This window comes from Meles meles, chromosome X, assembly GCF_922984935.1.
Source record: "Meles meles chromosome X, mMelMel3.1 paternal haplotype, whole genome shotgun sequence".
Taxonomy (NCBI): domain Eukaryota; kingdom Metazoa; phylum Chordata; class Mammalia; order Carnivora; family Mustelidae; genus Meles; species Meles meles.
Window position 1 is genome coordinate 10,785,289 of NC_060087.1, and position 23,970 is coordinate 10,809,258.

Consider the following 23,970-nt stretch of genomic DNA (forward strand, 5'->3'; position numbering starts at 1 on the left):
TGGGAGAATAACACCCTCCACTTCAAGCGTGAACTCAATTGTGGCAAATGAGAGGAGGCCACTTAGCTTCTTCATTCTTAGAGGGACAGCTGTACTCAGCTTGGGATCAGAGATCCTATCACAGTGAGATGGAGGTGGAAATATAGGTTATTTCCAGACATGGGACAGTTTCTCCACAACTTTAAAAAATTCCAAACAATGCAAAATTTGGAGGTCTTTCAATTTTAGGGAGATAATAAAAAGAGCAGTAATGCAGGTCCAACCTTCGATTGCTGATTACGCTTTGGCTAATAATATGGATTTTTTATGAAATAGAGCCATATCTTCCCCGTCCTCTGTACATTAAGAAATACATCAACTTTTCTACAAAAAATCCTTCTTCTTTCCCTTTCTCCTGTCACATGCATGTTCACTGCCTCTGCTATATTCCCTTAAAATGTTAGTTTTATTATCACATTATATTACAGCTAGTCTAATTTATGTCTGTGTGCCATAACAGACTGTGAGTTTATTGACTGCAAAGATTGAGTACATTTTGGTATTCCCCAGTGCCTTATAGGTCCCACTGGAAGCACCCAGACCATATCCTAAATCCCGTATCACTTCAGTGCACCATCTGACTTCCAAATGCCAACACTTACATTTCTTTCCTTGAGGGCTTTTTCCGACCTAAGCCACTTTGCCCACCCCTGTGGCAGACCAGACGCGAAGATGAATTAATGCCCCCTGAGAATATTCTCATTCAGTGACGGATGGGAGTTGACGTAAGATACCCCAGCTTCTTCCTTCCCTGGGTAGCATAGTTCAGAAAACTGTGCCTGCCAGAGTTGCTTGTGGGATAAAGCTTCATTTTTCCTCAAAGAATAATGGACTTGCTAAACGACCTTTTCTTAGCTTCCTTCCCTACCCTGTCTCTCTTTCCCACTTCCCAAATGGTGTATCATTCACCTCTTTAATAAACTACTTTCAACCGAGTCCTTGACTTCAGGGTAATCCAAACTAATAAACACCCAATATAAAGAAGTCCGATAAATGGCCTTCTAATTCAACTGAATTACAAAAATACATAGTGTAGCACGAGGTAAGAGACCCGGAAGCACTATACTACGTAAGTGCTAGGGGCCTATTAGTCAAATTTGAGCACATGTAAACACCACAAACATCATGATTTCAGGGTTTCCCTCTGCAGTAGTGAAGCGGCTGGCCTAGTTGTTCGTAGAGAGGAGTGCATGTCAGGAAATCTGGCTTCTATTTTTAGATCTCTCGCTGACATAGAAAACCTCTGTTTCCTAACAGTACAATGGTGACCTTCCTACCCTCAGAGAAATGGTGCAGAATGCCTAATGAGAAAACAGTCCCTTATTTGTGGAAGCCACAGAGGAGCAGTGGAGGGAAATGAGAACTTAGGTACTATATATTGGCAGACATGGTGCTTTAAGATCTCTTTTGGCAGCAAAACAGCAAGAGCTGGGTTGCCCAGCAGTGCAGTGGCCTTGAACAGAATTTAGGTCTCTAAGCTTCCAAAACCTGGTTCTGAGTCTAACACTTCTAAAGGGCAATCATTTTTTTTCCTTCAAAAAAAAAAAAAAACCTTTGCATTAACAGATAATTTTTTAATAAATGTAAAATCACGACTCTCATGAAGATACAAAATGAATACATGCTAAAGATTTTATTTAACTCATTAATCAATGAGGAAACCAGAGAGAGGGCATAGCCAGTTCAAAAGAAAATCCAAAGAATAGACACATTTATAGATCAAGAATATAGAAATGAATGTGCCAAAGGAGGCAAAACTAGTCTCTTTCCACAGTGGGGGAAGGCAGTCACTGGAACTTCTACAGTACAGAACAGGACAGAATTTACACATCTCTAAGCAAAGGATACGTTGCTATCAGTTATAAAATTTATAGAATTGTAAAATTGCTCCCAGAGAATCAGAATCAGATAACATGGAAGGGTGTACTATTGACAATGCATAGTTTCCATTGAAACACATTTCCCCCCTACATTCATGATTCTCCAACAGAGATTTTATATATATATATATATTTTTTTCTAGAGCCTATTTATACCATTAAAATCCAGGACTTTTTCTCTTTTCTCAACACTGTAGGTGGGGATGAGCATATAAAATGTAGGGCAGAGATATGGTGCTTGAGAAAAGTACATCTGGTTGTCAAATAAAGGAAAAAAATCTCAAGGTTTAAGAGGAATCCTTTCTTGATGGGGAAGGAGATGGTAGGAAAAGAGATAGCAGTGGCATTTCAAACACACAACCACATTCAGTCCCTCCAATGGACCTGAGCGTTCGGTGAAGATATTTCTTTCGTCGATGAGGAGCCCCCAGTGATTCAACAGCTTACAGAGGGTCACACAAATAGTACATAGCGGAGCCAGGATTTAAATCCAGTTCTTCAAGCTCTGGGGCTTATGATTCCCACTCTCCCCCCCCCCCCACACACACCGTTATTTCATGCTGCACTGGTGAGAGAGAACGTTAGGAGGGAGTAAAACAGTCAAGTAGTTTCCCTACCCCCACCTCAAACAAGGCAGTTCAGTAGTAGTTCCAGAGGGCCATGTTGTAATGCTACTCATGGGTGACTGTCATGTTGTCATAATTTTCTCATTCTGCTGAGTGCTCTGAGAGAATAGCAAACAGAATTCACCTTTGATTTCGCGGGAGTGAGATGAGACAATTGATTTAAATGAACAACCATTTGAATGAACTACTCTTTGAAGCTGAAGGGATGGAGGCCAATTGATTTAAATGTTAAAATGCCACATATTGAAAGCTATGCTGAAATGAAATGGAAATGCATGGATTTCTTGGAATGTCACTGGCATTTCCTACACAAAAATGCTTATATTTTGATAAGTAATATTCATTGAGCATTTACTGAATGTCTAGTATGTGCATAGTCCTATACTAAATGCTTTGGAAAACATTACAGTGAATCAGATCTGAACCATAACCCTTCTAGAGTATCTTAGAAATGATTAGACAGAAACGAAAACTTGACCATAATACAACATGATAAGAGTTGTGGGGATATGGAAAGATGATATTCAAGTGGGGAGAATCATGGAAAAACTCACTGAGTAGGTATCATTTGAACTAGACTTTGAAGCATGACAAGATCTGAGCATGGAAACACATATGTGTATGTGGGTAGACTGCACCTACCTACTCCATTATTATAAACCTAAATTCAGTGTAGTTTCTTCTCCAAAAATTATTAATGCAAAACAAATCTATTTTGAATTTGTCAGGACCTAACAAGTTGTTGAACTTGCTATTCATTTTGCAAAGTAGTAAAGGATCCAATTAACATGAGAGAAAGTTGTCTTTAATTTTATTTTTGTTACTTCTTAAAATCAATGGAAATATCGTTTGGGTTTATGAGAAATTCTCAGGTCTCTTCATTTCAAAACTAATTCCAAATGGCATTTAAAATTGTCTTCTTCTAAGACTAAATAGGTCTTTATTTATTATCGATCCTAATCCCAAAATAGCAAGAATCTCATCTGTTTTTTTTTTAAGCAATTCTCCTCATGACATTTTATGATAGCATAAACATATGTAGATTACATTTACAAATTACTCCCAACATGAGGGTCTATATCTAGTCTCTAAGATCTTTTTTTAAAAGATTCTATTTATTTATTTGACAGAGAGAGAGAGATAGCAAAAGAGGGAACACAAGCAGGGGGAGTGGGTGAGGGAGAAGCAGGCTTCCTGCTGCGCAGGGAGCCCAACATGGGGCTGGATCCCAAGACCCCGGGATCATGCCCTAAGCAGGAAGCAGATGCTTAACAACTGAGCCACCCAGGCGCCCCTAGTCTCTGAGATCTTTAAAATAGTAAATGAACTTTGTCACTGGCTAAATCTCCCAGAACGAAATCTGTTCACTTTAAGGTCACTGTGATCTTACGATGAACAAAAAAGCAGCAGTTCACTTTTATTAGAAAGAGGCTTAAAAAATGCCCTATGTGTGATGCTTGGATAGGCACACACTTTTTGTTCCATCTGATATTTCTTGCAGGATGACCCAAGGACTTTTCAGCAAATTGTTTCTGACTTGTCCATAATGCCTGATTTTCTTATATTTAGTCCCACAACTCACCAACTAATAGTAAATGATAATTAGTAGAAGGCCAAAGATATACTCAGCACATAATGGGTACTCAATAAATGTTTGTTGATTTAATGAATGACTGAAGACTTATAATATGGTAATGCCCAGAATTCAGTAAATGCCTACAAAGAATCACCAAATTTAATTTCTTAAACCCAAAAAAGGGTATATGTTTCATGAGAGTTCCTATGAGAAAGTCACAGGACCAAAAATATTTTAATATGACCCTAACATATATTTGGCTAAGCAGAATAAACCCGAGGCTCATCTCATTATTATATAACATGTAATCCTTGTTGAAAAACCTTTCCATTCATCCTCCCATTTTTATCTTCTTTTTATAATCCAGTGGTTCTCAACCAGTGGTGATTTTTTTTTCTCCCAGGGGACATTTGGCAATGTCTAGACACATTTTTGGTTATTACAATAGGGACCATGAAATTTGGGGGGCTACTGGCATCTAATGAGTAGAAACCAAGGTTGCTGTTTGACATCCTACAATGCAGAGGACAACTCCCACAACACCGAATAATCCCAAGGTCGAGAAACCTTATTTTAATAAAGAAGCTAAAAAAAAAAGAAAGAAAAAAAAAGAAAGAAGCTAGCAGCAATGATCTCAAACCCATAGTGCTATGTGGTTGTCCAAATAAAAAGAATGTTTATGCAAAACTTCTGGAAGAAAGAAATTTTAAAAGGTGTTGGGTCCTGCTAAAAAGTTCCATAGAGCTGAGAGAAAAACAGAGTTTACAGAGAGAAGAGAAAGAAAATTGGATGAGATGGGCATTATTTCAGTCAAGATTAGCACAGAAAATGTTGGGAGATCTAAGCTGTAGTCTCAACATTTCAGTTTATTTTATATTAAACTGGGTTTAATGACACACCTCCTGCATAGGCATATTTTGACAAGCCAGTGAACTGGTAATAATGATATTAATACTTCTAGTATTACTATGAATGAACTACAACTTATTGAGCAACTATTATGTGCTTTCCATATATTACTATTAATTTGTACAATTAACAGCAAGGCAAGCATCATTATTCCCATTCTATAGAAGACATAACAAACTCAGAGAGTTTTTGTACTGTTCAAAGTTCACAGGTGGAAATGAGCAGAACTAGTGGCAAAAACAAGACAGACCATAGTCACCATAGTTCAAAAATATCTGAGTAGTATGACCCAAAGTCCAGGTTTTCTCAGGGCATTCCTGATTTATGCCTGGTGTTTCTGCGTAATTATCAATAGCACCCACTTTCTTTCTTAAAAGTAATCATCCTATATGAGATAATGGTCCCTGTCTTATCCCTTGTCTTTAAATCATAGAGAAATTCACAGCATGGAAAAAAAAATAGAAACTTGCTGACATTCTCAAAGCCCTCTAACACGGATCTGAGCTATTTGGATTATCTGTCCTTTCACTCATCCTTGTGTGAGAGCACTTAACAACTGGTAGTCATTAGGGGGAAGGACTCACAGAAGCTGCCATTTGGTTTTCTATATTTAAGCTATCTTCGGTGCTAATTAATTGCTTTATCAGGTAATTTCATCATTTTATCAACATGGCTGGCCCAAAGCAAATGGTTTGTTGGACTATCTCATAAGCTGTGAGAATCAATAGATGGCCAAATTCTTTACTTCCATAAATATTTTGCCCTTTGCACAGACCTGGATGCCAGCAACCAAACTAAATGAAGTAGAACTGGTAAAACCATTTTGACCATGTGTTGAACAGAAGGACCAATGGTATATAATTCATTCATGATGAATTATCAAGGAGAGTAAAATAATGTAATGGGTTACTTGGTTTATGTGATCATTTATAATTATAATAATGACATTTTTTTAAAACCTCCTTTCTCTCCTATTAGATACCTGAAATCACCCCTCACAAAGGGACTACCACCATGAAAAGCCATTCCTGCCCCTTGCAATCCTCCCATCCTCCAAGCCTCTCTCTTTCACGGGCATCAAAGCACCATGCAACACAGGAAGCCATCATAAGAAACACTGCTTCTCCCTGTTCAAATAGCAAGGCTCTGACCCTTAACTATACATCTTCTTGCTTCCTCTGTGTGCTTTATTTTCCACTTTTATCTCTTGAGCCAATGGCAAGAATCTTTGTGCTAGACAAAAACTTCTTATTCCAAAGGAAATTTAATTTCTGTATAAATCAAGCACATATATTTAATATTGCATTCCCATCCAAGGGTCTTATACTAAAGCAACCATGGTACTTAATGACACATTAAATTATTTACTAGTAATAAAACACAAAATGAAAATGCCATTCTTACCTATTTGTGGCAAGAGGAAAAAATAATATTTTCATCTTGGAACTCAAAGAATGCCCTCTGCTCTTAAATCTTTCTCCTTAAAATGATGTTGGAAAATAACATTCTTGAGGCAAAACTAATGAATAGTGATTACTTGTTCTGGGGTTACCCACGATTTCCTATTCTTTCCCAATGCTTATTTTTTAAATCTTTGCTACAGCCCTTGTTTAATTTTTTTCCAACTTCATTGAGATATAATCAACATATAACACTGTGTAGGTTTAAGGCATACAATGTGTTGATTTATACATGTATACATTGCAAAGTGATTACCACCATAGAATTAATATTGCAAGATGATTACCATGTTTAATAATTATTATTAAATTGTTATCAATTAATTAATTAATTAATAATTACCATTATTATTATTAACACCTCCATCACATCACACAACTACAATTTCTTTTTCGTGGTGAAAACATTTAAGAGCTACTCACATAGCAGCTTCCAAATATCTAACATAGTATTATTAACTATAGTTCCCATGCTGCACATTATATGCCAAGAACTTATTCATCTTATAACTGGAAGTTTGTATCTTTTGCAACATCTCCCCATTTATCTCACCTACAGACCCATCACTCTACTCTGTTTCTTTGAATTTGTTTTTGCTTTTTTTTTAGTTTCCACAAGCAAGTGATATCATACAATAGTTGTCTCTGCTGCTTATTTTTTTTTAATATTTATTTTTATTTGTTTATTTACAGCATAACAGTGTTCATTGTTTTGGCATCACACCCAGTGCTCCATGCAGTACGTGCCCTCCCTATTACCCACCATCTGGTTCCTCAACCTCCCACCCCCCTTTAAATAGAATCCATTGTGAAGCTTTTTAAAAAATAATATTTAGTCGGGCGCCTGGGTGGCTCAGTGGGTTAAGCCGCTGCCTTTGGCTCAGGTCATGATCTCGGGGTCTTGGGATCGAGTCCCGCATTGGGCTCTCTGCTCGGCAGGGAGCCTGCTTCCCTCTCTCTCTCTCTGCCTGCCTCTCTATCTACTTGTGATCTCTCTCTGTCAAATAAATAAATAAAATCTTTAAAAAAAATAAATAATATTTAGTCTTAGCTTAGAAAGCTATGGTCAAAAAAGATATATATATATATACACACGAATTTATATTAATATAGTCACTATGAATAATAGATAAAATTTTCATTATCATGGTAGAAGATATAAAAGTTGGTTTCAGGTTTTAAAGGTGTAAGATAGCGAACATATTAAATATAATGACTGAATCAAATATACTGTTTGTTGTTCACATTATCTGGCCTAGCCCCATTTTTCTTCCATACTGCCTCCTAGCTCTTGTAATAACATAGCAGTGTAACTCAAATTCAGTAGTTTTTCACCCACAATGGCGTAGTTGGCTCAAAGGACATCATTTTTCATCCAACCTTGCTGCCAAAGTAGGTTTTTCTTATGTCTCCAATCACAGTATCAAACTGATTATAGATAATCCTACAGGCAGTCCCTGTGCTCCTCCATGTTCACGGCCAGTCCTCACTCATAGGTGTGGAAAAACCATAGAATTTTACAACAATTTCTGTTGTTCACCAACCTCCTACTCTGAGCCCAGAGTACGGCCCAGCAAGCTTGGCCCATGGGCCAAATCTAATCCACCTGTTCTGTAAAGTTTTGCTGGAACACAGCCACACCTATTTGTTTACATACTCTCTATAGCTAGTTTCACTACAAAGATAGAATTGAGTAGGTGTGACAGAGACTCTGTGGCTCACAAAGCTCAAAATATCTACTATCTGCCCCTTTACAAAAAAACTGTTGCTGACACATCATCCAGAGTACTGAGTTTTAAGAGAACTCATGCAGGAATTAATACACTTATCAAATCTGATTACAAGCAGAGTTTTTCACTTGCATCCCTGAGTTATGTCTCTAGACCACAGGATCGTTACAGAAATTCAGTCTTAGACAACTAACTGAGAAAGATGAAGCTGATCTCTACTGATTCTTTGTTCTTCCTCCATTACCTCTCCATCCCAGGCACTTACCCTGCAGCCCCCAATAAAACATCCCCTCATTGGCAGGAGCATAGAGTTTTATTATAACCCTATGATTGCTTTTAGTCATAGTTTTATTATTACCATAACAATAAATAATATTGTTCAACAAGAATTTGTTAACTGGATTAAAAAAGAAAAATGTGGATCAGCATTTTCCAAACTATGTTGTACAGAATGCTTGCCATCTTTGAAATGTGCTTCATTAAAGGGATGGTCTATTTTAAAAAAAATCTCCTATGGTCAGATAAATCTGGAGAACAGTACACCCTATGTTCTCCTTCAGGAACACCATAATTCACAAGAACATATTAAAGTTTTGGGGAGGAGGAGGTTGATGTTAACAAAATGGCAGGGTAGGCAGGTCCAATCTCTTGTTCCCTCACAGAAATATCAAAAAGTAAATAGAAACTGTCAGGACTAACTGTGTCAGAGTTAACTCTAGAATACAGTCAAAAGTTTGCTGAAACCAAGACACTGCTGAATTAGGAAAAAGCCAACTTCCAATGGTAGGAAAGTTTTGTGGTGTTTTTTTTTTTTTACTCACTCTTGCCTCATTCCCTCCCCAACAGTGGTTTGGGTTTTGATTTAGTGGCAACCTGCATTCTCAGTGTGGAACACTGGTCCTTGGTTCTGGAGGGGGCAGAATAAAAAATATTCACAAATGATTTTGTCTGCCTAGTCTAACCAATGTGTGCTACCAGAAGGACTAATGCAAGGTACTTGTATTAGTTTGCTAGGGCCGTCACAACAAAATATCCCAGACTGGGTTGCTAAAACAACAGAAATTTACTTTCTCTCAGTTCTGGAGGCTGTAAGTCGAAGATCCAGGTGTCAGCAGGATTGGTGTCTCCTGAGGTCTATCTCCCTGGCTTGCTAATAGCCACCTTCTCACTCTGTCCTCACATGGTCTTTCCTCTGTGCACACACATCCCTAGCATTTCTTTTCTCCTCTTTTCATAAGGACACCATTTGTATCAGGTTAGGGTCTACCCTGATGACCTCATTCAACCTTAATTACCTCTTTAAAGATCTTCTTTCCAAATACAGTTACATTCTGAGGTACTGGGGTTAGTATTTCAACATATGAATGTGGGGGGGGGGGGCAACACAATTCAACCCAAAATAGTGCTTATCTCTGTTCCACCTAACTTGGAACTCAGGATGGAAAAACAGCTGCAGAAAACACTAAAGACTTTCAGATGCCTGGGGGAAAAGATTACAGTAGAAATATACAATAGACCATCTAAGGCCTGAGAGCTAAAGTTGAGGAAATTTTCTCAGGGAAATTAGGAAATTCAAATCAGCTGTATAGGCAGGGGAATGTGGAAAGCCATGTGCATTTTCAGGGCAAGACGCATCCTCAGAAAAGACCTGAGCAGATCCTAAGATTTCACATTGGGCTGATCTGTAGGTTCACTTCAAGACTGATTAGGTATTGAAGGAATACCCAGCATGGAGACAATCTGCATTCTGGGAGAGGTATGTTTCATTTGTTTGTTTGGTTGGTTGGCTGATCTGTTAACTCTTGGTATTCATGGAAATCTCTGTCAAAACCTCACTGAACACAAGCTAAGGAACAGAGATTACAATGGCCACAAGTGAGAAGGTATATAGTCTTTGCAAAAAGAGCTTGGGAAACAGATGGGCTACTTTATCCTTCAACAATCAAATCATCCAGCTAACTCTGGGGAAGGGAGAGAATCTGATTTCCAGAGTTATCACATTATAAGATTCAAATGTCCAATTACCAACAAAAATTACATAGCATACAAAGTAATAGGAAAGTATGGTTCATTCAAAGGAACAAAATAAATTAACAGAAATGATCACTGAGGAGGTCCAGGTATTACTAAACAAAGCCTTTAAAATAACTGTCTTAAATATGCCTAAAGGTCTAAAGGAAAACAAAAACAAAGAATGAAAGGAAATCATAAAAGTGATGCATGAGTAAAATGAGACTATCAATAAAGAGATAGAAAATATAAAAAAGAACCACACGGAAATTCCGGAGCTGAAAATTATTGTAAACAGGAATGAAGAATTCACTAGAGGGGTTCAATAATAGATTTAAGCAGGAAAAAGAAAGAATCAGTAAATTGGAAGATGAGGCAATTGAATTAGTGAGTCTGAGGGGCATAAAGGAAAAAGAATGAAGAAAATTAAACACATGCTCTGCCCAAAACAGAATACACATTTTACTCAAGTTTACCAATGGGATTCCACCAAATGGACCACCGTATACATTCTATGAGTTCAAGAAGGAGAAGAGAGAAAGAAAGAGGTGGGAAGAATATTTGAATATTTGAATAGTGTATTTAAGTAAACAATGGCTCCCCAAACTTGATGAAAATGTGAATCTACAAATCCAAAAACCTCAATGAATTCCAAGTAGGAAAACCCAAAGAGACCCACACTTCTGAGAACATTTATAATCAAACTATTGAAAGCCAAAGACAATGAGAGGAATTTTAAAACAGCAATAGAAAACTCATTATTTACATGAGATTCCTCAATAAGATATTAGCTTATTTTTCAGTGAAACCTTGGAGGCCAGAAGGCAATGGAATGATATATTTTAAGTACTGGAAGAAAAAATAAAGCTAACTGGGAGCTTGGGAGCCGATATCCAGCAAAACTGCCTTTCACAAATAATGAAGAAATAAAGACATTTTCAGATGAACAAAAGCTGCACAAGTTCATTACATCCAGACCGACCCTTACAAGAAGTGATAAAGGGAGTCCTTCAGGTTGAAATGAAAGGGCACCAGACAGTAACTTAAAACCTAATGAAAAAACAAAAATTTCTGGTAAAGGTAAATACATGGACAAATGTAAAACAGTATTATGGTAGTTTTGGTTTGTAACTCCACTTTTTATCTTCTCCAGGATTTAAGAAATAAATGGTTTTAAAAGTTGTTAATCTATGCTACTGGACACACAATGAATAAAGATGTAATTTGTGACAACACACAAAGGGAGGAGGATGGATCTATATAGTTGTGGAGTTTCTGTATGTTACTGAAGTTAAGTTGGTATCAATTCATACTAAATTATTATAAATTTAGGGTGTTAAATATCATCCCCATGGTAACCACAAAGAAAATACATAAGTACACAAAAAAGAAATAAAAGAGAATTAAAATGATTCACTGTAAAAAAAACCTCAACTAAACACAAAGGAGAGTAGTAATAGAGGAAATGAGGGACAAAAACGCTGTAGATATGTATGGATCAAATACCAAGGGGCAGATGTAAGTCATTCCTTACCAGTAATTATTTTTACTGTAAATAGACTAAACTCCTCAATCAAAAGACATAGACTGTAAGACTGGGTAAAACAAAATATGACACAACTATATGCTATCTACAAGAGACTCACTTTAGATCCAAAGACACAAGTAGACTGACAGTGAAAAGATGGAAAAAGATATTCCATGCAAATAGTAACCAAAAGAGAACTGAGATGGTTAAACTAACATCAGACAAAATATGCTGTAAGGAAAAATCTCTTAAAAGAGACAAAGATTGATATTATATATTGATAAAAGTGTCAAATAATCAGGATGATATAACAATTCTAAAAGTAAATGCACCAAATAATGGAGCCCCCAAAATACATGAAGAAAACCTCGACAGAAATGATAGGAGAAATAATACTACTATAATAATAATTGGAGACTTTAATACACCATTTTCAATAATGGATAGAGCATCTATACAGAGATCAGTAAGGAAATAGAGGATGTGAACAACAGTATAAATCAACTAGACCTAACAAACATATATAGAGTGTTCCACCTAGCAACAGTAGAGTTCTTCCTTCTTTCTTTCCTTTCCTTTGTTCCTTCCCTCCTCCCTCCCTCTTTTCCTTCTTCCCTTCCTTTCTTTTCTTTCTACCTTTTCTTTCTCTCTTTCTTTCTTCATCTCTCTTTCTTTGTCTTCCTTCCTTCCTCTCAACTTCAGTTAGCCAGCACATAATACATCATTAGTTTCAGATGTAATGTTCAACAATTCATCAGTTGTGTATAACACCCAATGCCCATTGCATCTCGTGACCTCCATAATGTCCATCACCCAGCTACCCTATCCCCCAGCCATCTCCCCTTCAGCAACCTTCAGTTTGTGTCCCATAGTTAAGAGTCTCCAATGGTTTATCTCCCTCTCTGATTTCTTCCCATCAGTTTTCCCTCCGTTCCCTTACAGTCATCTGCACTTTTCCTTATGTTCCACATGAGTGAAACCACATGAAAATTCATATTCTTCTCAAGCACACATGGAACATTCTCCAAGATAGACCTTATATTGAACCACAAAATAAATCTTAGTGAATTTTAAAAGATTAAAATCATAAAAATTATCTCTTCCAACCATAGTGCAATGAAGCTAAAAAACAATAATAAAAGGAAAACCAGAAAATTCACAAATATTTCAAAATTAACACACTCTTAAACAACCAATGGGTCAAAGAAGAAATCACAAAGGAAATTAGCAATGAATGAAAACAAAAACACAACATACCAAAACTTATGGGATGCAGTGAATACGGGGCTCAGAGGGAAATTTGTAATGTAAATGCCTGCTTTAAAAAAGAAGAAAGATCTTAAATCAATAACCTAATCCTGTATCTTGAAGAACTAGAAAAAGAAGAGCAAAATAAACCCAAAGCTCTCCAACAAAGTAAATTATAGAGTGGAGAAAAAAAATAGAGAAGTAACTAGAGAACCAAGAAGACAAGAAGTTGGTTCTTTTAAAAGATCAACAAAAATTACAGACCTTAGGAAGACTGACAAAGAAAAAAGAGAGAAGACTCCAATAGCTAAAAACAGAAATAAAAGTGGGGGGCATTACTGCTGACCTTGCAGAAATAAAAAAGACTTATCAGAGATGATTATAAACAAATTAGATAATCTAGATAAAATGGACAAATACATTCATCTGTTGATGGACATCTAGGTTCTTTCCATAGTTTGGCTGTTGTAGACATTGCTGCTATAAACATTCGGGTACACGTGCCCCTTCGGATCACTGCGTTTGTATCTTTAGGGTAAATACCCAGTAGTGCAAATGACTCTTAATCTCACAAAACAAACTGGGGGTTGCTGGGGGGAGGTGGGGTTGGGAGAGGGGGAGGGGGTTATGGACATTGGGGAGGGTATGTGCTATCGTGAGTGCTGTGAAGTGTGTAAACCTGGCGATTCACAGACCTGTACCCCTGGGGATAAAAATACATTATATGCTTATAAAAAAAAAATTGGAAGGGGAGGCGAACCATAAGAGACTATGGACTCTGAAAAACAACCTGAGGGTTTTGAAGGGTTGGGGGTGGGAGGTTGGGGGAACAGGTGGTGGGAAATAGGGAGGGCACGTATTGCACGGAGCACTGGGTGTTGTGCAAAAACAATGAATACTGTTACGCTGAAAAAATAAATAAATAAATAAAAATAAATTAATTCTGGGGCGCCTGGGTGGCTCAGTGGATTAAGCCGCTGCCTCGGCTCGGGTCATGATCTCAGGGTCCTGGGATCGAGCCCCGCATCGGGCTCTCTGCTCGGCAGGGAGCCTGCTTCCTCCTCTCTCTCTGCCTGCCTCTCTGCCTACTTGTGATCTCTCTCTCTGTCAAATAAATAAATAAAATCTTTAAAAAAAATTAATTAATTAAAAAAAAAAGAAAAAAAATGGACAAATACTTAGAAACACAAAAATTACCTAAGCTGGCTTAAGATGAAATAGAAAATCTCAACAGACTATAACAAGTAAAGAGACTGAATGAGTAATCAAAGGAATCAAAAATTTCTTTTTGAATTGAGAATGTATTTGCAAATTGTATGTCCAATAAGGGATTAATATCTAAAATATATAGAAACTTTATACAACGCAACACCATAAAAACAAACAACCCAATTAAAAATTGGGTAGAGGACCTGCATAGACATTCATCCAAAGAAGACATCCAGATGGCCAACAGATACATGAAAAGGTGCTCAACGCCACTCATCATCAGGGAAATGGAAATCAAAACTACAATGAAATACTACCTTACACCGGTGAGAATGGCTAAAATAAAAAACACAAGAAATAATAAGTGTTGGTGAAGATGGAGCGGGAGGAGCCCTCATAAACTGTTGGTGGGAATTACAAACTGGTACAGCCACTGTGAAAAACAATATGGGGATTCCCCCACAAACTTAAAAATAGAATTACCATAAGATCCAATAATTCCACTAGTGGTTATTTATGCAAAGAAAATGAAAACATTAATTTGAAAAGATATATGCATCCCTATGTTTATGGCAGCATTATTTACAATAGCCAAGATACAGAAACAATGTTAGAGTCCATCAATAGAGGAACAGATAAGGAAGATGTGGTACACACACACACACACACACACACACGCACGCACACACACAAAAATATCATGCAGCTATTAAAAAAGGATGAGACTGTGCAATCTGCGACAACATGGATGGCCCTAGAGGATATTATACTAAGTGAAATAAGTCAGACTGAAAAAGACAAATCCTACATGATTTCACTCATATGTGGAATCTAAAAAAAAAATCAATACACAAACAAAAAGCAGAATCAGCCCTGTAAACATAGAGAACAAACTAATAGTTGCCAAAGGGTGTGGGAGATAGGCAAAATGGGTGAAGGGGTGGGGAAGATACAGACTTACAGTTATGAAATGAATAAATCACGGAAATAAAAGTATGGCATAAGGCATATATTCAATGATATTATAAATAACAATGTATGCGGATAGATGGTAGCTTTACTTGTGGTAAGCACAGCACAGTTAGTGTTTAAACTTGTCAAATCTCTATTGTGTGTTCCTGCAACAAAAAGGACATTGTGTGTCACCTACACCCGAATAATTTAAGAGAATAAGGCAAAAAATAAAGGAAGAGAGAGCAAGTGATAAAGAAAGGGAAGGAGAGGGGCGCCTGGGTGGCTCAGTGGCTTAAGCCTCTGCCTTCGGCTCAGGTCATGATCTCAGGGTCCTGGGATGGAGCCCAGCAGGGAGCCTGCTTCCTCCTCTCTCTCTGCCTGCCTCTCTGCCTACTTGTGATCTCTGTCTGTCAAATAAATAATAAATAAAATCTTAAAAAGAAATACAGATGAAAGGTTGTGCTGGCACCTATCAGGATAACAAAAGGGTAAATAGTTCTAACATTTAACTCGAAGAACTTGCAGGCCAAGTCCCAGTAGGTTCTCTCATGAAGATAATTCCATTGGCCTCAGACATTTCACCCTTGCAGTTAAGAAAAGTGTCCCCAAAGTTAGGCAATTTCTACCTCTTACAACCTCTTTTTTTTAATTAATTTATTTACTGGGAAAATTAATTACTGCTTTTGTGTCTTAGCTTCCTCACCTATACAGTGGGGGACATGGTAGCATCTAATTACTGAAGAATGGATAAGACACTCACTGGCACACAGTAAGGTTTTAATATGTGTCAGTTCTTAATATATGCATGAGCTAATCCCTCATCAAAAAACTGCCTTTTCTTCTTTCCAAGATTTTACATCCAAATGCAAATGAAACTTGAGACAATGCCCAAGATTGAAGAGGTCAGATATAAAGGATCAAATTATCCCAGAAATATACAAGCCAGGGGAAAGTACCACAGTTGGCAGGCCAGGAGGGAGAGAGGTTATCTTGTAATAAATGCAGAGCATGGCTGAAAGTTTAGGTTTTTTGGAATCCAAATGATGAGGCATGGAGTGTCAGCTTTTCTAATTACTGTGGCAAGACTTTAAGCAAGTTACTTAACCTGTCTCACCGTCAGTTTCCTCATCTGAAACGTGTACTGGTGCAGTAAAACATTTCCTCTTTTGTGAGGACCAAACTAGATTCTTTTTTAAATGTGCCTAATACAGTGTGTCAGTAGGTGGTAGGTTAAAGAATATCTTGAGTTCCAGCAATATACTCACACTTCCATTTACTGGCAGGATAAAAATAAATACACCATGATATGACCCAGCCTCCTAAATGCTTGCAAGCCAATTGGGGAGGCCAGACAAATGGATAATGTGCAGTAGAAGACAATTTATGTTTGAATTTTCAAATTCCTCTTGTTAAGATGACATTTCTCTTTTTCCTGTTTCTTTATCTGATCATCATTCATTGTCTTACCTATCTCACATATAAAAATTCATGAAACTTTTCCATCCTGAGTTTTGCTATTTAAAATGAAATATTTTATTGCAAAGAAAAAAGCAAACATACACGATTTCTCATGGCTCGCTTCTACCTTGTCTAAATTTATTTCTTATTAGCAGAAAAATATATTTGTCATAGAATTTTATGGCCAGGGAAGAGACTCATTTTTGTTTTGTTTTGAGTATCTAAGAGAAAAACAAATCAGAGTAGGAAGTGACCCTGGAGAGGAGGTCATCTTGGCAGATGCTGAAATAAGAGGGGAAGGGAGGAACTAAAAGGTTTGGAATATCTCAAAGACGTAGGCTGAAAAATGTTTTGGTAATGGGATGGGGTGTGACTCTATACCTATAAACATTAAAAAAATAAACACAACAGTTTTTTTTCATTAAAAAAATAGAAACATTAGTTATGTTAAAGAAAAAAGCTTAACATATCTCTTTTACCAAATGTTCTTGCTTGGAGACTTAAATTAGCTGTTCAGCCTCTGTCTCCTTGCCTCAAAGGCAAAGGCTGGAGAACCCAGCAACTTGTAGGGTTTAAAAACATGGTGCTCAAGTGCCACCACAGCTGTGTTTTACTACCAGCCCCAGGGGGAGACCTCAACCTAAACTCCTCCTCACTTACATTCTAGTGGCTTGTCGGGTACAGAGCTAACTGGAGTGTAGACTGCACTAGGTTGCTGAGACCATGTAGAGTGAAGAGAAACAATTTTCCACTGGGGAAAACAGCAAGTGAATAGATGGTTCTTGGCAATGTGTTCTTATCCCAGAAAGCATTAGGGGGTAACTACATGAAGGCAAAAAATATACTCCCCAGAACAACATGGAACTAGAAATCATTAGACAACAATATCTATCATCGAAGGGCAAAGGTTCTGCGGTCATACCCCCCTGAACATACCTGTTGTCATTTGAATGCAGAAACTAAGCAGAAAAGAGCCTGATTAGTGCTTGGGTGGGAGACCAAGAGCAAGAGAAAAAGAATTAGCCCCTGAGTCTCTGGAGAAAAACAGTGGGTTCTCTATTGAAAGCACATTGAGAATTAATAACGCTTGATTTACAATATGGACATTAAGTGACATTTCTGAGTTTCTTTCTCAAAGTCAGCTCATTTTCTTTGGTTTTGTATTTTGGAACACCATTTTTCATTGGGGGTCAGAGGATATAATGAATGGGGTAAATTCAAATGTATCAGGAGAATCAATGAGACCCACAGATTTAAAGGGTGTCATGCAAAAAGAAGTGGATATTTCTGGCTCACCCACAGTGCAAAATGCAGTTCCATTTGAACTCATAACCCGAGCTGTTTCATCATTGTGGGGCACCCACTGTTGATGTCTACAATGTTGATGAGCTTCAGGTGGAAGAAAGCCACCCACCCAAAAGGCTATTTTGATAGCAACTACTGACAATGAATTCAGTTTAATAGTCTCCAGCTTATATTTTCTAAACCCCAAACTCAGCTGGTAAGTTATCATATTTGAAATACTAGTGGGAATGTTATCACTCTGAACCTCTGGGTAAAACGTTTTTGCTCTTTGTTTTTTTTGGTTTTGTTTTGTTTTTGCAACCTCACCATCATTTTCGTTTAGTTTACATTTCTAGTCATTTGCACAGATGTTGATGGAGCTGTATTTTTGCTTCAATGTCTATTGCAACATTCTTATTGCATTCCGCAGGTCCTCCAGTAAACGTTACTTGCAATATTTTTATCAACAGTTTTGGATCGGTCACAGAAACCACCATGGTAAGTGCTACGATGCCACTGGCAAGAGAAAAACATGACTTGATTATGCTATGAACACAACCTGTCAAATTTTCTATTTATTGTTCAACTTGCAGGGCCTCCTGTAAATGTTACCTGCAACATATTTATCAACAGCTTTGGGTCAATAGCAGAAACTACAATGGTGAGTGGGACTGAGCATTGAAGCCCTCGTGTGAACGAATGGGATATGGGATCGAAGAAGCACTGTTTTATATTGTGGGACACTTACTGAATGCCAATTTCCAAGTTCATTTACCCCTAGAAAGCGATTATTTATACACTTTCACTTTAGAAAGTCATTAGTCAAATGTTCATTACTTCAGAGTCAACAATATCTTATCCCCATGCCAGAGAAATTTTGAAAACATTTGCTGTGTGGTTGGATTTAGGTAGAATTATCAGTAATAAGCATAGTGTAACATTAAGGATATTTTAATATTTGTATCTCTAATGTTTCAGAAATATATATTTCATAGTTTGGGAGATATATCTTATAGCCAGTCTTTTTCATATAATGGAAGTTTTAACACAGTCAAGCCTTAGATATGCTACACTTAAGATATATGCCGAAGGTGCTGACCTTGTAATAAACACACACACACACACACACACACACACACACACACACACAATATCTTGTTGGCAAATGATAGTGGTCCCAAATCTATAGCAATTACATCACATGCATGGCTCCCTCCACCACAAAAACCCAGTAAACATAAAATTAATTAGAAGCTCATCATAATGTATGTGCAAACATATTTCATGTAAATGAAACAGATTTTAGATACTATAAAATCCACCAATATTCCTTAAAAATGTCTTGGTGATGGTGTTGCTTGTGACACAGCCTATTAGATCAATAGCCTTATAGTGCTAGGCAATAGTGTGGAGACTGAATTTGGATGAAATTTCTTCTTGCTCCTCATCGGATTTATTTTAAGTCCTAAATCAATTGGCTGGTTCTAATATTCATGACTATGTAAAGTATACAGCCGTATTATTGGATGAAGTCAAAATAAAATATAGTTGAGCTTAACTAAGTACTATGGTGGCTGATGTCCTAGAAACACTCAAGTGAAATAATGAGCATAATACCATTGAGAAGTAAAAAATAGTGTTCCCTTGTCTTTATAAATTTTCTGTTTTAGGCTATTAGGATTGTGTTTAACAAATTACCGTACTTTTTGGTGTCCTCGATGCTAAAAAAAATAATTTACCTTTTACCATTCCTTTTCACTGGCAAAATTAGACATAATGGAACTCTACTACCCATTTTAATATTACTGACACAGCATTGTCCAGAAATGAGACTTCTGGTGCTCTGACAGGATGTAGTGCATTAAGAATTTTACTCAAAAAGATAGTTCTGATAGGGTTATTACGTGACTCACAAGAAAAAGTAAACAGAAAAAGACTAATCCAATTCTGGGCTTGGCATTCAGTTTCTGTCTCTCCCCTCTTGGTTTTATCCGGAGAAAAGAGGGGCAAATCTTCCAGTAGCCCAAATCACTGTCACCCGCTTTACACGATGGCATTCAATGACGATATTTGCACGACCTAATGCTGATTGCATTAATTAGAATCCTAAGTTGCTTTGATTAAATCTCCTCATTGCATTTACCCTCAATCAAAAATGTAAATGTTCAATGTTTATTAATGTGAGAAAAAGCCAAACATTCACGGAGATGAAAACGGAAACTCTGGATGTCCTTGTTTTCCTGTGTCTTTAATAGCTACTGATGGTGTTTAATAAATGGGCTGTTTAGGGACTTCCTGGCCACTTATGAAGGCGTCCTTTGTCATGTTTCCTATGAGAAAACTCGGAAATCATTGCTCAAGTGTACAATGAACAGCCTGCCTATCTTGCTGTATGAGACAGATAGCATCGCATGGTCAGAAGAGTGATGCTTATTGTGCTTCTTTTATTTCTTAGCTTTTGATGGAATGACAAACTTCAACTGGCTTTTAAAAAGGATCTTTTCTTCAATTAAAGCTTTCATGTGAAACTAAAATAGATGTTTTTTGAAACTCTATCAGGCTTAATAAATACTCACGCCATGTTGGGTAGGGACTGGCCAATATTTTTTCTGTAAAAGGCCAGACAGTAAATACCTAAGACTTTGAGGGCCCGAGAGTCTCCGAGTCACCACTGCTCAATGCTGCCCTTTGGGCAGGAAAGCAACCATAAACAACAGTAAGGAAATGGGTGTGGCTACACTCCAAAAAACAGGCTGTGGCCAAATTTGGCCCGCAGGCCCTAGATCACCAATCCTGGACCTGAGGCATTAGTGTTTAAATAGATGTCAGTCAGATGCTCACAAGAATATGAGAGTTGAGTTGTTCTACTTTGAAAGAGTCTATCTTGCTAGACCCGTGGGGCCCTGCCTGGGAATCCACTCTCTGCGCCAAAGAATATCATCGGAGCCCAAGCTTCCCTTACCCAAACCTTGAGATTCCCCCACCCGTGATGTGACCCACACTTTCACAAATTCTGACTGAAAGAAAATTGGTCAAAAAAGTTAAACAGAACCAGATTTTTCTCTGAACTGTCTTTAATTGAAGTCAGAACATCAGACCTTTAGTTTTTCTGCATAGTAATGTATGTGGTCGCTGAGGACATGTCCCAGTGCTACTGGAGACCAATGATAATTTTGCTTTCTCTCTGTTTTCTGGAAGGAATTTTTCCAAGAATGCCTCAGAATTTTGAGTTTCTAAACATATCAATTTTTCCCCCTTCCCCCCATTCTCACTCTATAACCCTGATAGCTTCATTGAAGGATCCAGCTTGGGTATTTGTTTGTTTCTAAATAAGAGACAATGACTATCCACTTTAAGAACTCAGGATGACTTTCTTCCAGTGCTATTGAGTTTGCCCCTCTTATGTTTGATGTTATCTCACTAAATTACTATTGGTACTACCTGCCCACAAAGTATAGGCTTACTTATAGACCCAATACTGCCTCTCACTCCTCTGATATGTTAGTGCTGAGGATATGTGATTGGAAGACAATGTATTTGTGTTATTCTAAGGGAAACTTTCATGAATCATTATGATGATATACATTATTCCAAAATACACATCTTTAAGTAGGCTCCATGCCCCGTGTGGAGCCCAGCTTGGGGTTTGAACTCATGACCCTGGGATTAAGACCTGAGCTGAGATCAAGAGTCGGATGGTTAATGGACTGAACCATCCAAGTGCCCCTGAAATACACACTTTTCTTCATGAAGAGTCACAAGGATCTGTTGAGGGTCATTGCTAGTTGACCTGTATTAAGAGATTTCTGTAGAACAAGCTTTTTGTGGTTCCAAATGACACTTAGGAGACTAGTAAGGAATGTATGATGAAACAGGTTAATTTAGTTTTGAGAACGTCAGTTTACCATTTCTTTCCCCCCCCCCCCCCTTTACTTTAGCTGCTGATGGCAAGTGAATTTAGAGGATGGGGAGTATATAGCAACTCCCACTTTCCTGATATAAAGACATCCTTTGGGGATGTTATAATGTCAGTAAAGGTCAAGAGTATTTGCATACCATCTGCATGCAGATTCTCCCCAAGCCTGGGCCATCAGAAAATGAAGAGGAGAGAGTCTCAAACATCTGGGTGGCTAGAATGTGACTCAGACCAGTGAGTGCTGGAACACTCTCCATGCCACAGTAGCAGATTCCAACTCCCTCCTTGTTTAACAGATTTGAGGTGGGGGAGAAAGAGCTAAAAATGCATGAAATGTGTTCCCTCAGAGAGTATCTCCATAATATAATTCCAGCTCCCCCAAACTTGTCCGCACAAGATAAGTTCCACATGCTTTGCTGGTCACTGCAGCAGAGCGAAGCGGTCTTTCATCTCGGATCTGAAATCACGTTCTGAGAAGTGGATAAGAGGTAGACAGCCCCTTAGGAGGACGCCTGCTGGGCTGGGACTGCTGAACTGACATGATGGGCTCCCTTTCATTCTATAGCTGCATCAGCAAGTCATGAGGAGATACTAAGCAGGAAGAGCAGGTAGCTACATTTCTTATTTCTGACTTCTTAAGGAAGAACCAAGAATCCACCCCAAGCTTGGCATTTTGTTCAACTGAGATAGAAGGTGACTTTGGTCTCTAAATTAACAGTGCAATGTTAAAGCCTGAATTCATCATGAAACAAGTGCACCCTCCCCAAAATTTCAAATTCAAGGCTAACTTCCCATATCAAAGTGAGCACAGACTCAGGAGGATGAAAACTTTACTGCACTGTAGCCAGAGGTTAAAACCAAAGGGCCAAACTGGCACTGTGGGGAATCAACAAAGCAAATCCTTGTGGTTGATAACTTTATAACATAATTGGATGGAGAAATGTATACATATAAAAATAATAAGAGAGTGACAGTAAGGTTTAATGCAAGTATGTATGAAACAGAGTGGCAGTCTCTGTGCATAAATGCTAGATCAAATACAATAGTACCAAAATAATTCAACTTAAGGAAACCATCTGTGGCATGGGCATAGGATTAGAGGGTATTAGGAAAAGTGAAACTTTAGAAATAATAAACTTGATGTGAAATCATATTATGGAATGTAGATACTTGTAGTACCTGTGTTAAGAATATAATAAAGAGGGCGCCTGGGTGGCTCAGTGGTTTAAGCCGCTGCCTTCGGCTCAGGTCATGATCTCAGGGTCCTGGGATCGAGTCCCGCATCAGGCTCTCTGCTCGGCAGGGAGCCTGCTTCCCTCTCACTCTCTCTGCCTGCCTCTCTGCCTACTTACGATCTCTCTCTGTCAAATAAATAAATAAAATCTTTAAAAAAAAAGAATATAATAAAGATTATATGACTTGAAAAAATACATACGTATTTGCACATATATACATATTTTTTCATTCAAATGTTTCCAGGACCTAATCTAATACTCAGAGAGTCAATCATAGGAAAACAAATTGTAATATGAGGAATATGACATTTATTTGAAGTAGAATGTCTTTGTAGAGAGAAGGCAGTATAAGGGAAAATTCAGTCTACATTTAAGCATGTCTCTCAATATTTACTCCGCCTTTAATATTTTATTAAACCTGGAAGCAAACACAAAGACAAAGCAAAACTCCAGAAGAGCATAACTACCTCCTGTGGTTTGGAATATCATGAGGAAATAAACCTAACGCTAAATAAACAGAGATGATGCAGAGAGAAATCACATGTGTCAAAATTTTACCCTACAGTGAAAATCATAGTGAACTGAGTTACAAAGGTCCAGTCCCAGAAAAATCTTCTCCTTGGATGTCTACGTCTGTAGTTCCTTGGATATCTTTTTCTAAAAGGTTTTAAGAGTTGTTGTTTATTTTAGAATATATCATCATAAACAAAAGCATGGAAAATTTTAATTCTTATATATTTATATAAAGAACAAATACCCCCAAATGATGTAATAAAAGTTGTATTCCATATAATTCTTGTCATTGTGGCACAAGCTATATTTTTCTTCTAAGTTTTCTACATATCCTTGCTTATGAATAGGATTAATTTATTTTAAATTGACTATTGGACATTTAATGGTTTTATTGT

At 37.6% G+C, this 23,970-nt stretch overlaps 1 protein-coding gene across 2 annotated transcripts in view; it reads left to right on the forward strand.

Annotated features, from left to right (window-relative positions):
- GLRA2 (glycine receptor alpha 2) overlaps nucleotides 1-23,970 on the forward strand; it is a 175,270-nt gene that overhangs the window by 22,748 nt on the left and 128,552 nt on the right. The window contains exon 3 of one of the 2 annotated variants that reach the window (XM_045995593.1): nucleotides 18,342-18,409. In XM_045995593.1, the coding sequence (XP_045851549.1) occupies nucleotides 18,342-18,409 (68 nt within the window). Of the gene's footprint in view, nucleotides 1-18,341; nucleotides 18,410-18,504; nucleotides 18,573-23,970 lie in introns of both variants that reach the window. The other variant, XM_045995594.1, reaches the window with a different exon arrangement.